The 15,886-nt window shown below is 44.9% G+C and overlaps 1 protein-coding gene across 1 annotated transcript in view; it reads right to left on the bottom strand.

The window, feature by feature from the left end:
* LOC149335457 (uncharacterized) overlaps positions 1–15,886 on the bottom strand; it is a 32,037-nt gene that overhangs the window by 4,361 nt on the left and 11,790 nt on the right. The window contains exons 4-6 of the mRNA XM_089553925.1: positions 5,648–5,701; positions 1,696–2,009; positions 370–573 (exon numbers count right to left, since the gene is read on the bottom strand). Coding sequence (XP_089410051.1) covers positions 370–573; positions 1,696–2,009; positions 5,648–5,701 — 572 coding nt within the window. The remainder of the gene's footprint in view (positions 1–369; positions 574–1,695; positions 2,010–5,647; positions 5,702–15,886) is intronic.

Here is a 15,886-nt window from a genome sequence, read left to right on the forward strand (position 1 = left end):
CTGCGGTGATAGCATAGTGCTTTCGTGCAGTGGCCAGCTCAGCTGAGTTGTTCACGCAGCTGCGGGTTCAAAACCTAGTCGCGGCTATACTTTATATCTGCATCCTCGAGGTCATGCAAGCCACAATATTCTTGGCTGCGTTTGAGCCCGTCAAGTAATGTTTTCGCACTAAACCGTATTGGACTGAATGATATCCTAAACGAAATAAAAAAAAACAATTCAATTGTACACATAAAGCGAATACCAGATAACGCGTGTTCTCTGGTGATATAAGGTTAGGTTCGGCGGGAGACAAAACTTGACCACCACAGCCATAGAGCTGGGTGGAGGCATAGGTGAAGAAAATATAACTGGCAATGCAGGTGTCACCTGGAATAGGTTCTTGAGAACGACGGGGCTGTTCTGGGCATTGCTGGTGTAGTCGAGCACACCCATCGCAGTGACTCGATTGTTGAGCAACTCTTGCAGCTGTTGAGTCATGGCCGGAACCCGAGCCACCGTGCTGTCCCTATCGACGGGGTTTAGTGAAGAGAAAGCGACGCCCGGCACGAAGTTTGGCAGCGCCTTTGTCGCCTACGAAGAAAATTGCTTGATCTCAAGACGCATGAAATCATAGCCAATTGACACTATCCACACGAAAAACCATTTCGCGTTCATATATTCGCCCACGGGAAATACTAACTTAGTAACATGCGACGCTCGACAATTTGTTCTTAGTTGCTCAGATGGTTTTTTCGACGCGAGGAAAAATTACTAGCTTGCTAAACCACGGAGAGGTGAAACGCCCATGTCATAAAGGGCGCCCGTCCTGACCGCTGCTGGTTTTTCGCGACGGAGAATTCTTTGAGCTGGTGACGTTAATTAAGTTTCACTCAGTTAGTCATGTCTATCCACATCAAGCGAGGATCAGTCACACAAAATGTACGGACGCCCACACACTAGTATACAGCGTTCGAAAAGAACGGCGCGCAGTACACTGACGTCGCTGTGAGCTGTGTTTAATGAACCTAAACGATCCCATGCTCTTTTTATCATCATACCATCATCCTGCTTCTTTCACGGCACGAACAACAACGAATTTCACAGGCACTCCCGCTATATCCAGATTACTGATCGAGAGACAAAACAAAAGTGAGCTGCTTCATTTGTAGGTACAGCGAATGCATCTGAAACCGCAGTAGCAACGACGAAAGCATGCGGAAGCAGTGTGACCTGTTTAATTTCGCGTCGCAACATTGGAAACGCTACCTTAGTGAGTACGCAAAGTTCATGGTCTGAAATAACGTTTACTGGATGCGCAAAGTGAGACAAAACCGTTTGCGGAAATAGTTTGTGATCCATTTTTTCTAGAAAAGTAATTGGGCTCTACTCTTTTTATTGAAAGCGCACACATGCAGACATGTCAGAACAGCGCCCGTGCTCTCATGTCCGCCTGCGTGCTCGTCTGAAGAAAGAGTAGCGCTTAATTACCTTTCTCGAAAAAAAAAAGAACGCCCGGTGAAGCACGTCATTTTTCAGCGTAGTGCTGTTGCTTTGCATATAGGTGCGTAAGCTTTTTTGAGAGAACTTACAGTTCCAGCGATAGCTTTACGAACCCTTGGCAGGACAGGAATCGAAGCAGTGTGCCCGCGCACAGCTGTGTGCTAAGCCTAAGCCACAGACACTTTACTCTGGGGCTACTTGTCTCACACTCACGTGGTCAAAAAAGAGACTCCACGCGCGAGCTCCGCCGGGCGGGACGAATACCCTCTGTCTGACTTCTAGGTCCGGGTAGACGATTACGTCACAATAGAAGTTCCAAAACTGGTGCACGTAAGCGAGGCTATGGCCCAGGACACAAAACAGCTTCGCATCTATGGGGCTCAGCGTCGTAGTCGTCGTTGTGGTTGTCGTTGTCGTGGTTGTCGTGGTCGTGGTTGTCGTGGTAGTGGTTGTTGTGGTCGTGGTCGTGGTTGTCGAGGAAGTTGTAGTAGTCGTTGCTTTCGTCGGAGCAGCTTCACTGGCCTCGGCTGCAAAGTATTAAGTTGGACCACTACTCACCACAAGGTGGCATTCTGGACTCTAATTTCCTTTTTTTTCTGTCATCCGCTTTGCTTAATATTAAATTAAATTAATACACTGCAGTGTTGGTCCAGCGGTTTTAATACTCACTTCGCATGCGGGACCTACCGGGTTGAATCCTTAATGCCGCCGGGTATCTACGGGTGACACAATGGGTAGAAGCTTTCTCCTGACCTGGTGCTCAGGTTTTTAGGGATGAAATGCTTATTAAATGGGTCTTAACCTCACCTTATACAAATAAATATAATTTGTTACGTGCCACTCTTTGGCCATAAAAAAATCCATCATCGTCGATCCTAAGTTATTAATACGCGCCTCAGTAGTCATTCGTGTGGTGGCACAATGTGTATACGATCACTTTCACGATAACCAAAACTGACGATAAGAGAAGTCTGGCACCGAACATCGCAACAAATGCGCTTGTAAGCACCAAATATACGAGCGTTTCGTGGAGAATGCTTGCACGTACTCAAGGCCGAATGCTAGGGCTAACCACGATAGCGCCGTGAAACCGACTTCGTCGTCTCTGAGCGCTTATACTCGTTTCTTGAAGATGATGTGCTTGCTCGCACAGAAGTGAAAGCCTGCGAAGCGATGCTTTACTGAGACGAAGAGGATGGAACTTAACCACAAGATGGAAAGACAGTAATTGTGGGAGTATAACTCGACCTTCAAAGATGTAGTTTTTTTTAATATGAGCCATAGCAGACCATAAATACGTATAATGAGGGTTGGAAAATAACTTGATAAGCGGAATATGACGTCCTTCCCTCCTTGCATGATTTCCTGTTGCGTTTAACAGCACGTTCTCTTCAGTTGAAGTCATGTTCTTACCACTGACTGAACACGAACCATTCTACTGGGACTTCAGCAGGTACATGTTCCCACTGAAGTTTCCAGAACGCGGAATCCGCGAAAAAGTTTATTTTTCTCGTGTCATGTAGGCGTGGTCTGACACTAAGAGGCACATAGTATAGGTACCGAAGGAGAGTGTAGAGAACACCTTTCAGTTTTTAAAGCGAAATCTCTACTTCGCGATCACAGCTGCAAAAGTCGTTTCGCCGCTGAAGCCTGACCTTGAATTGACCTTATGCGTCTAAATAAATATAATAAATATTTCCGGGACTTGGTTTCGAACACGTGGCGGCAAGAACAGATCAGCTTCGCTGGCCACTGCACAAGAGCACTATGCTTTACTCTCGCACTGTGCATTGCACGCCGTTGTTTTCATCAGCTAATACTACTATCGTACTAAAATCGCCGCCAGGCGTACCGACGAGCCATCGGAGCAAAACTATTAGCCAACTTGGCTAAAAATATTCGCACGTCTACTCGATATAAGTACGTTAAAACCCTACCACTTTTTAGCTTCGTGTTTGGTCTGTCAAGTAAGGTTTTTCCGCGGTGTTTTGTTTTGAAAACTTCTGTGAGCTCCACTACATTAATGGTCACAAGTCTCCAGGGCTCACAATTTGTTTGTGAGCCATATGATGGGCAGCATTTACGTGAATCCTGAAGTCAAAAAAAATATTGAGATGGAAGAACAATGGTCGGTGACTTTGCAGAAATGTAGAGCTAGAGGGGAGCCTGAGGTGTATCACTGCGCGGCTGAAAAGTAAGCCATCACGTCTGAAGGTATTTTACTCAGGGGGTACATATTTTCGTAGACGTTTTTTTCTGTAACTTGAGTGGCGGTCGTAAGTACTGCCCAACACATCCAGGAAGCGCTTTTATACTCCTCGTATGCTGCGTTTAACATCATTTTCCATTAGCCAGTTTAGAATGGTGCTCGCTCTTATATTTATCTTGCTCTCCGTGTTCCGATTTTATTTTGTAAAAATAGTGCAGACACGAAGATGTTGTACAGATAAACAGTACTGTAAAAATGCAATATGCCTGACTGGGTTCCCAGCGTTCTAACGCTCTTTTAACATTGCGACCATTGATCTTACGGTCTGTGAGTCTATAAGGTGATGGCGAAAGTTTCCAGAACACAAAACATGCCGAAAGCCTGGCTAAGACGCTGCAAAGTTAGAAGCTAATGATAATAGTAATGCCGTAGCAGTCAAGCTAATAACAGTTTAGTAAAACTTGGTGATGGGCTAGTTGGTGATACATTCTTTGAGATAGGTTAGCGCCAAAAAAGACGAACACAAGGCGAGAGAAGGACGACACGACACAGAAGAGAAGTGCTCTTCTTTGTCGTGTCGTCGTCTTCTCGCCTTGTGTTCGTATTTTTTGGCGCTAACCTATCTCAAAGGAGCTAATAACAGCGCTTTAATTTGTAATACCGAGAGGTTTTCGCGATAAAAAAAAACACTGCTGCAGAATAAGAGGGTTGGCTGCAAGCCAGTTAGTGCATATCCTGTTTGATAAGTTGAACAATTTTTTTCACTTTCACTTTATAATTTTTACCCGTAATATACCATCAGGGCATTCACTTTTTTGTTCAAACATTTATTTTTTGTACAGTAGGATCATTTTCATTTGCCTTTTTTCTGAATTAATGAACGGCCCTTTCATTGAGAACCGATTATCTCGTGTAGTTTTTCGGCATCCAACATTTTTTACCCAGTGTCCCACAGACCTGATTATCTCGCATGATTGCAACAGAAAGCGTGCCTTTCGCAACAACCCTTGAGCTGAGTACGCCTGCAGTGTGAGTAGTGAAGTTGTACTATTCTTGAAAGTACTTTAATTATAGAGAATGCCACCGACTCTACTATGAACCTCCACATCAAAGTTTCATGCCAGCTTTGGACAATCTGTTTTTTTGTAGCCAAGGTTGCACTTAAGATTTACCTGAAATTGTTTGTGCAGTGGGAAAGAATTTCTTATGAGTCGTTTAGTGGCAAGCCCAATTCGAATTTGTCAGCATGGCCCGTTGGTTACGGCTTACTCAAACAACTTTTGCATGATCTACTGAACCAATGACAATTCGAATCAGTTGGTTCCAGAAGAATGCAGGTAGCAGGCAGTTTGCTGCTTTAGAAGCAAAACAAAAAATTATAGTTTATCTGGTCATAATGGTAAGGTATACGCATGGAATGAACTGACGGATCTGATCGGCGTGAGGAAGCATAAACATGACATGCATTGCTGGAAAGGGCTCCGTGCATCTTAGGACGGCTGGTAGATTGCAAAGGCGCAGTCGGGTTTTGGCTAGAACTAGTTCCTGTAGTTTGGAACAAAAGTCTGCTAACCACGTCCTCCACAAACGAACCCGGTAGCTTCGTTATTAACCGCCGACTGGGAACCAAACTTGTGGAGCTGAAAGTCAAAGTCCCGTTCTTTCACCTCTACTATTGTGGTCTCCAGTCAGTGACTAATAATAAAGCTATCGGCTTCGTTTAAAGACGACGTGGTACACAGACTTTTATACCAGACTGTATCTGTCAACATTTCATGCTTCTTGAATGAACTTTTTCACTGACCGATCAAATAAATTTTCCGGCCTCCTCAAGAATTCTTTTGGGGTTAAAGCATATGATGATCAATGCAGATAATTAAGGACCAGCATCTCCGTCCTTTCATCAAGCACGGACGGCCAGACAGCGTGAGTTAGCGCGCATTGGAGCCAGCTCACTTTTGTTAGTCGTGGCGCCGCTGAAGCCACCGACAGGTGTCGCCGGACGTAAACCTGCACGAAGCGAAATCGGAACTGAGCAAAAGGCACCCTCGTAGCTCTAAAATGGCAAGATATTTACGAATGCATGCCTTTGTTTCCAGACAGATTACGTGGAAGTTCGTAGCAATGTTTACTTCTACAAGCAAACAGAAGGAACCAATTTCTCACAAACCAATAACATCGTTTAGTTTCGTTGTAGGGCACTCTTTATTGTAACGTTTTGTGTATCACACCTCAATAAATCTGTCATGATTATGCAGGGCTATTGCCAGCGCAAAGAGAAGAAACGAAAAAATGCAAGCATACGTTCACATTATTGTTCCTGGCCCACTTTTCCATGTTGTGAGACGCTATAGATGATTTCGCATGGCGCGTAAATTGGGCGTCATAGATATAGAGGTAATCCCTATTTATGTTTCAGTACATTAGTAACATCGTCCTCGTCTGGGGAAAATTCACTGCGTGTGTTTTGTATTCGAGGGCTCTGACCCTCAGCGCCCCCGGGGGTATCTGAGCGGTTCGGAGCACCCACCATACAGCGTGTGTGGCCCCAGCCAACCTCTTGTAAAAATGCGTCTCCCAACGTACGCGTTTCCACCCTAAACCCCACGCCTTACCCCATTATCTCCAGAATTCAGAAGCCTGCATCAAGCAGAAACACACGGCGAAATCGAATTCAGAGATTAAATTCCAAGGTGAGCAATGCAAAAGCGAATTTTACGACCGATACTACTAAATCATATTTGCCTCCTCACATGATATGATCGCCTGTTTAGGCTTTTTCGAGAAAGTGTATCAGCTGCAACGGAAATACAAAGGCCTGTTTACGTTAGGCCGAAGATGATTAAGTGCCTTCTTCATACCTGGGTACGTTCAGCTATCCATTTCTGCGAATACACTAGATAATGCATCGAAATCAATAAACAAGTACTTCCAAACAGAAGAACGAGGCCTGGCGTGTCGGGACATCGACCATGCGTATATCCATGCTTCAAAATGAGGCGACACCAAGGCGCAAGCTACAGTGGCAGAAAGCCATGCCACAAGACACCGTCAGAGCCCCGCAATGTGTCTCTCGCGACATGTTCATAAAGGCACAAAGTAATGCAGTCGTAACAACCGCATTGAAGAACGCATCTCTGATCACAACAAATTTTTGGTAGTATTTTGGGATATGACCATGTGGTAAGCAGAGGAACATTTGAAGTAACAAGATAATTTCCTGAGGTACGGCGCTGTAACTTGTCGTGGGGAAGGAACTACAGAAAAATACTCCAGAAAAATTTGTGGTTTCCACAGGACGACAAAACATTTGTGGTATGTTTGGAGCGACTCCGGTATTTTTTCACTGAGAATATTAGGCTTTTTGTGCCACAAGGAGTAATGAGTGTGGATGTATCACCAATGAATAAATTTTCAGATAATAACGCAGCTAATGGGCGCTATTTTTTTTTGTAATGCGATGGCATAAGGGAGACTATGAAGGCAAAAGTTGTCAGGCGGTCTCGGTGTCGTCATCTGTATGACGTCTTCACCTGATAGATGGTGTTTAGGAAGATTTGCCTCTCTTCACTTGCTACCAGTCAACCATTCCCTCTCTTCCTCGTCATCTCCACTTATAGGGGAGAGGTGGAGACGCCGGATGAACAATGACTCAGCAAAAACAGAAATGACTACGAATAAAAATTCAGGGGCACTTTGACTGTCTAAAGTGCGTAGAGGCGAAAGCGTTTTCCGCACCACTTTGGCTGCTTCTGTGGCACTGGTGGCGTCACATGTAATTGAGTACTAATTACTAAGTGATGACAAATCAGTAATTAATGGTTAATTACTGATTAATGTCTGAATACTAATTAACTGCTAATTAATGACACAAGCTTCGCCTTTAGGAGTGGAACGCGACAGCGTGTTGTAGCGCTGCCACGGAACGCCACCACCCGTTCGGCGCGATGCCTTGCTGTTTGAACGCAACGCTTTTTGAGGAAAGGAAATGGCGCAGTAATTCCCTGTCATCTCGGTGGACACCTGAACCGCTCCGTAGAGGAAGGGAGGAAGTGGGAGTGAAAGAAGAAAAAGAAAGATGGCCCGTAATGAAGAATTGAATATTGTATTTGAGGAAAGGAAATTACACAGTAACTGTCTCACATATCTCGGTGGACACCCGTCAAAATTCAGGGGTGGGGGGGGGGGTGCACTTTTTTGACCTAAAGTGCGGTCACTGATGTGTGGTTAAGATGTTAAGCTTCGCCTCTAAGAGAGAACGCGACAACATCTTGCAACGCTGCCAGGGAGTCCATAGAACGCCATCGGCCATTCCTCCCTCGTCGGTAAATTGGTTTTTGAGGAAAGGAAATCTATCTGTCTCTCATATCTCGGTGGACACCTAAACTTCGCCGGAAGGGAAGGGAGGAGGATGGCAGTGAGCGAAGACACCGTATTCACAAGACGCGCCTTTGTTCATTCCAAACCATCGAGCTGGCATGGCGGAGTGGATAGCATGCTCGTCTCGCACTCCGAAGACCGGGGTTCGATTCCCGAGCTCGACCAATTTCCTACTCGGTTTTATTTATTTATATGGCCTGACTAGAAAAGTAAATTAGGCTAATTAGGTAATTAAACAATTAAATAAACTCAGTCCCACTTTATTGGAGCATCACTATATGATCCCTTCAATTGGTTGCATGGTTACTAGCCAAAGTACAATTGACCCCGTTTGAAATTGGCGCACTGTGACGTCACGACCGTTTCGACCAACTGAAAAGCGTGACATTTCTGTCGACAACTGCTGCTTACAACGATGAGACATTAAAGGCTGTCGCCTTGAAATGGCTCAGACGAGAGCACGCGTACGTGCAAAATGTACAAGCTCCCGAAGATCTATGTGCGCAAAATTAAGCTTGCGTGAGCTATTTCTTCTCACATGCCTCATTGCTGACTGAAACATCCATCTGCCAATGCAGTGACGCATAGCTTATCCGCTTAACTGCGCCGGAGCCGTATAAGGACTCGCCATGATCGCTCAAAGTAACAAATTTTGGGTAGTTGCGCAGTCAGAATTGAAATGGAATCAGAATGGGAGTAAGTTGGGGAGTGAAAAACAACAGGATCAGTATTGGAATAGATTCACAAGCGGAATGGATGGCGAGTTACAGAAGAATGCTATCGCACTTTCTCTGGATGAATCCAGTTGATCGCCCCTAATATTTGTTTTCCCGTTACCGTTACCTCACATGTGAGGAGTGCAGGACCCGTATTACGGAACTTTGTCAAAAACCTGTCAAAAGTTATTGACAGTGACGTCAAAATGACGAAACGATGTGACGTCGACGCCTGACGCAAAATTGACGCAACGAGGAATCAGCCAATTACAGCAGAGCGGCGCCCCGGAAGCGTTTGCCTGCACGACGAGGGACCATCTGCTAAATTTTTGCTAAAAGAGTAAAGAAATGCACACCGATAAAAATAATTATTATTTTATTTTGCCAAAGAATGATGTTTAAAGCTAAAAAATATTAAGAAAAACAAGAAGCGCAAGAAGTTAGGCTATTAAATTTCCTGGTGGGTAACTTTTGCTGCCGCGGGGGTGCGCAGACGGCGGTAAAACGTCAACAAGCCGCTTTGCACGTGAACAGCTGTTCCACGCCTTGATACTGTTTTCTTACGTGGCGACGAAAATCAAGGTACTGTGCGGTTGTTCTAAGTGCGGAAAAATCGACGAAGCCAACTTGTTAAGGTCTGTGTTGTTCGGCTCTTACGATCGATGAAAAAAGTGTCAAAGCGTGAAGCGTTGTATGTGATGTGTGGTCGTCTGTTTCTTTTTCCTCGACCGGTAAACAGAAGACGGCCACGAAGTGCGATTTGCAGGTGAAAATAAAGTTCTTTGCCAGCATAAGCATGTTTTATTTGTATGTAGCTGTGGCACAGAGGTGTCGTCGGCTGCCGAAGCTTGCATGAAAGCCGCCGGTCGCAAATAACCGCTGTGCACACAGCACCCGCCGCTGCACCGACAGCGCATTCGCACGCAAACCTCCAAATTCATCGGCGAGTTCGTCGCATAGCCACACCGCAGTCTGCCTCTCCAGTCGAAAAAGGCGTCGGAACAGCTCGTCCGGCAAGTCAAACGCGTCTTCGTGCGCCCTCCTTCGCCGTTGCTCGCGTCGCCGCAGCCGCCTCAGCCACATACGGCGCCGCTGCCGCCTCCGCCATTTTCTGTCAAAAACGGAACGGTACAATTTTGACCGCCTCGAAGCCGTCAAAAAAAAATCGTCAAAATGCGCCTGCATAATTAGGTGTGCAACGTCACCACTTCTGTCATGTCCGTGACGTAAACGACAGCCACCCATGACGCAAGAAAGCAACATGGCCGCCGGCCACGGCCGACCAATAGGAGCGCGGCTACGGCGGGGCTTTTTGACGAGTTTTTGACGCGTTTTTGACAAGTTTTTGATTTGACAGTTCCGTAATACCGCCCCAGCTAGAAGCAAACTTTCAGCTCCAATGCCAGCGAACTGTGAGACGGAGCTTAAACTGGATCTCCGAACTAACCGTTTCTGAAGGAAGCCGACGCAGGCAACTCACCGAAGAGGCCGCTTCCGTACACGGTGAAGAGGAAAATCATTAGCACCAGGCAGCAAGGGGTAAGGAGAAACATCGCTGTCATCATGTTGCCAGACCTGGAGGACAGACGAGAGATGGCACTATACAGACGCCATCTGTGGATGCACGCACCCTTATCTACAAATGTTTGGTCCGCGACAATTCCCTGAAAATATTTCTTTAGACAGTGTATAGACTGTCCATAGATATTCTTTATAAAGTGTATAAACTGTGTACAAACAAATGATATAAACTAGTCTGTGCTCAATAGAAACTCTATAAACAGTCTATAGACAACCTACAGATTCATGGCCATACACTTTTAGTAGACTTCTGTCCATGGACAGTCTATACGCTAGTAATAGACAACAGCAAATATATATAGGAACGCAATAGAGTAAGAAGTATTTAGACACTCTATAAGTGATGTGGTTTGGTTTGAGTCGAAAAATGGCAGAATGTGTCGAGATACACACCGCAGAAAGCCTTTCAATCGCAATGTATATGCAATACCCAGCAGTTCTGGACAAACTCATTTTTTCATCACGAAAGAGCCTATAAACAAAAATTTGTCATATATTGTACGATTTATCTATAACAGTGAATATATCCGCAGATTTCTCGTTGGTATCTCGCTATTAATCTTGATTTCACTATTAATCTTCCTTCTATCGTCAAAACCGTTTCCCATTGGTTTTCAGGGGCATTCTTAGCTACTCGATTCGAGCGACGCGAAAAGTTTAAAATAAAGATTTTGCTACGCATCGGAAGAATGGCGCATTACCTTTTAATATTTGCACAACAGTGCCTTACAATTTCCCGATATTCAAAAGGTTTATCCAAAACTGTTGGACATGATAGCTTCTCACCACCACAGCGCTTTTACTGCTCCTTAAAGGAGGATGAACACATCTAACATGTTTCTTGTTGCACTAAGCCCGGCTGCGCATAAGATGCGAATTCGAATCTGATGGCCTTACGCATACCTTTAAGCCAATTTGGGTAACTGCAAACACTGGAAGAAGAAAACTTCGTCGTAGCAAGCTTAAAAGTGGTGCTTTGCAGCTGATTTAGTGCGCCGCCCAGTCGCCTTAGCAGTTCGCAAAAAAAAAAAAAGTGCATTCACATCTTGTGCTTACCGCTGCCGCTTTGCTGGAAATAACGGAAAAACGGACTCACTACGACTACAGCGGCGAGCGGACTTTGTGTTGTAGAGAAGCGGTTGGGAGGATATCTTGATTTCATCATCACTTCCGCAAAAGTAAAGAAAACTGTGGCGTGTCAGGATTATTGTCACTCTTTGCAGCTGGAGCTGAACACCTATGTCGCAGAATGGTTCAGCTTGTGCGCTGCTCTTTATTTTCCCTGGGATCCTTACATTCCTTCTGAGCCCCTACAGAGCGCCTTTTAAGGAAAATTCTATGCTTGACCCTCTAACGTCCAGGCATTCAAAAACATCGCAGAAAGTGAGAAAAAAATTAGAATTTAATCACAAACGTTGCGTTTATTGTAATGATAAAAAAATCTAATGTTTGTTGAGAAAACATCACTAGAGCATTATTTTTACCTGATGTTGTTGATTTCTGAATGTATAGGAACGATGGAATTGCCAGAAAACACATACGCACATGCAGTAAATCATCCGAAGAATTCAAAAATCCTCCCTCTCCTAACAATTTGACATACGACCACACAACATTTATGCTGTTATGCTGCTAGGTTTAGCTTTTGCATGAATGGATATTTCGGAAGACCTACTGCACCCCTCGCATGCTGGCAGTGATCCTTTCAGTTCATGAATATTTGTATGCTTCTGCAGTTGCTACCAATTCACTCATGTTGTGCGAGGACAAATGAAAAATTTTCACAATTCAAGGTGTATGACAGGTTATACATGAGGCATTAGCGTTAAAGCGAACAGTCGCCTGCCACCGCTATCCTTCACTTTGTCCCGCCCGCCTTCGGTCCCTCCTATTGGCAGCGACTACTCTTTCGTAACTAGCGCCAGAACGCTCACGTTACAACTCGGGTGGCATTATTAGCTGCTACCAGGCAAACACCTGAGCTTTCGGTTGGAGCATATATTGCAGTGAAGACTGTGGCATAGTCTACTTTAGGTATATGGTCACCAATACAGCTAGCGCAGGAAAAGCATTGCTGCTTGAATTCGCATTTCTATGGCGTATTTTTCATGTTTCATCGTGTACCCAACGTAGACTAATTCGTCTTGGGAAGCAGGGACTCACAGAGGCTGACGGCCACGACGAATCCGAGGACCATGACCATTATCAGGGCCCAGAACCCGATGGCCAGGGTGAGGGATGGCACGACTCCCCACTCCCTGACAGAAGGGGCGAGAAGTTTCAATTTACAGCGGACTCGTCAGGCGTTAGCGAGGCCCAAAACAAAGCAGATTTGTTGAGCTGTTCACAACTTAGCGTAAACAGATCGGAACTCAGTATGATGCGTAGCTGAGCCAGATGGTTCAACGCTGCATAGGGTGCTTCGGTTTGGTTTGGTTTATTGGGGTTTAACGTCCCAAAGCGACTCAGGCTATGAGAGACGCCGTAGTGGAGGGCTCCGGAAATTTCGACCACCTGGGGTTCTTTAACGTGCACTGACATCGCACAGTACACGGGCCACTAGAATTTCTTCTCCAAAGAAATTCAAGCGCCGCGGCCGGGATCGAACCCGCGTCTTTCGGGTCAGCAGGCGTAGGGTGCTTCGATCCACGGTTCATAGTGCAGGCACCTAGGCTATATTGGGTAGGTGCCAATGGAAATGTTTGAGTAGGTGCCAAACTAAATTTCGGGTAGGTGCCAAACGACAAGGAGAGAGAACACGGGCGCCACATCTCCCCGTTGTGCCTGATTAGCATGCACTTCGTTATTACTTCCATTGAATTCTCCGCCTTGTTCGGTCGGCGCCTGTTCACCAGGTAACCTTACAGTAAAATTTGGCGAGAACAGATCATTGTGAGTTTTGACGGAGCATTACAAACTGTAGCTTTCTCTTTTTTTTCTCAACTGCTGCTTTTTTTGTAACTGCTGCGAGAAGAAAGCATCAGAAATAGAGATTTTTGGATGCAATTAAGAGAATTTTCTGTTACGACATAGATCGCCACTCGAGGAACACCCGACATTGATCTTGGTCGTGAGCGCGAAGCACATTTTCCTGTAGTCGTTTGTATTTGCTTACAGAGAATTTCTGCCGGACACCAGTTTTGCACAGAATTCATCTTGGTTAACTTCGCAGTTTAAAATACATTAAAATAGCCATCTCTGATTCATATAGCCACCTCTGATTCACAGGGGAGATTGATTGTTGGGTATAAGTCGAGTGGCATTGCACGTGATGTTTTAGTCAACTCTAAGCTCATAACAAGACATGACAAGTTAATGCAGTGCAGACAGTTTGTTAACCCTTTCGGCCCTGGCGGTGTCAATTGACACCACAACACAAATATTCCGTTCACGCATCAGTAACAGAAGAAAATACTACTAAATTTTAATAGAGTAGTTCGTTAGGGATCCCTGTTGCTATCGGCATCGCTGTCCATGCCCTTCAATAGAGCTGTGCGGTCTAAGGAAGAAGAAGCAGCAGCATGGCAGGCATGGAGTGAAGAAGCCGAGGTGTAGCAAATTTGTGGATTTCTATCTCACTAACCATTCGTTCTTCTGCGCTCAAATTTTTATATGTTGTGTGAAACGCCCATCCAAGCTCATATCCCCGTCGTAAATATTATTGAATGCTTAGACGCTGCGTTTGAACGCATTTTTGACACGTACGATTTTGACACCATCAGGGCTCAACGGTTGCCAGCGGTGGCCATTGAGTGATGATAGGTGATCTTTGTAGAAGAGAATCTGTTAGCAATTTTCCAGATGCACTTATACCAATGGCCTTTTTGGACTGCTGACATGAATGTTCATCGCAGAAAATGGGCGAACGAATAAAATTATCTTTTTGATAAATTGAAAGAAAGAAATTTTCGCTATCATACAAGGTGAATATTCGGATCGAGCCTGGAAATGACCATGCGGATGTCAGCGAACAGCAACCGGACCAAAGGAATAGGGAGAATTAATGCACGCCTAACCAAGCGCTTTTATTTCATTTTTTACCGCTCTCCTTCTGTGAGCATCGACTCTGAGTTGCAAGAAGCGACCGGGGTATTCACACTGCAACTCGCGCACAACCGCTCGTGCAGCACTTGTGGCGCACCCTCGACGCTAGGATCAAGGCAGTGTTTGGCTATGTTTTCTTGAGAAAGCGTATTTGGTTTGCTTATAAACAGCTTCTGCTTTTTCGCCGGCCGAGAGGTGTCCTCAACTCATAAGCCTATGGATAAGAAGGAATTTATTGTCACCTGTAGAGAACAGCATTCGCTGAAGAGACAGACAGGACGAAATTATCTTCCACTTTATGAATTCTTCTATAGCAAACAGGTTGTTTGAAAACAGGTGCAAACCAGATGCATTATGTTTCCGCAAGCTTATAACTTAGATGTGCAGAGCTCCGCGCTGGGCCTGTTGGAAGCGCTTCATAAAGCTCGATAGAGGAGAGCGTTACAGATTCGAGAAAAGCCTTGATCGTGTCCCCAGTCACCTTCCTGGAAGGCTAGGCAAGTTTTTAACATCTGTATTTTTGATGTGACGTACACAAGCTGGAACACAAGCCTGTCAGCAAAAAAAAAAAAATTGAGAAGCTCATACAAAACTGAGGGTACACAGGAGCGAGCGGCGTCTTCTGTGGCAACTGCAAGATCCCTCTATCCCTTACACATAAAAAAAAGCTTCTTTAGAGGTCTCCACACAGCAAAATAAGAAATTTTTCCGTTAATTTCTTTCTTGTCGGTTGCGATTACCACAACGGTCCGTTTCGCATTTTACACCCTTTGAGCCCTGATGTACGATTTTGACACCATACCTCTAAATCAGTTAATACTCACACCACGAGCTTTAAATTTTTACTGTGCGGTTAGGGGGCCTTAGACATTGTAAAAACGCGGAGCAAAAAAATCTACGACCGAAATAAAAAATCCAGGGCCGAAAGGGTTAAATTGCTAAGTATGAGTTTTGTTCTTTGACGTGAAGAAATAACACAATGGCTATGAGGGATGTCGTAGTGCATTTAGACCACGTGAGGTTCTTTAACGTGCGATTACATCACGCAACATAAGTGCATTCTTGTATTCTGCCTGTTTCGAAATACAGCATCGAATCCAACACCTTAGGAGCAGCAGCTGAACGCCAAGACCGCTGAGTCATCGCGGCGGGTACATGGTTTGTCAGAACTGTAAAAATTCATTTATTTAACCTCTGAACTCTGAACTGCGTGAACTTAAACAACCGACAAACTATACAAAAGACGCAAACGCCGTGATAGCGAGTAGTCGCACCAGCCTTGATGTCCTTGCAGAATTATATACTGTTAATAAATTCTTACATCCCAATGCATACCTGAGGGTAACGAGGGAAGATTTATAGAAGAACGCAGGATACATAATAAAACATGACACCCTTTAGCACCAAATTGTTTTAGAATTTCGATTCTATCTAAATGCGGCCCTCGCCAGCGGTTTCTAAACAGGGAAATAGG

This window comes from Amblyomma mixtum, chromosome 7 (genome assembly GCF_055824585.1).
Source record: "Amblyomma mixtum isolate Tamu chromosome 7, ASM5582458v1, whole genome shotgun sequence".
NCBI classification, from domain to species: Eukaryota; Metazoa; Arthropoda; class Arachnida; order Ixodida; family Ixodidae; genus Amblyomma; species Amblyomma mixtum.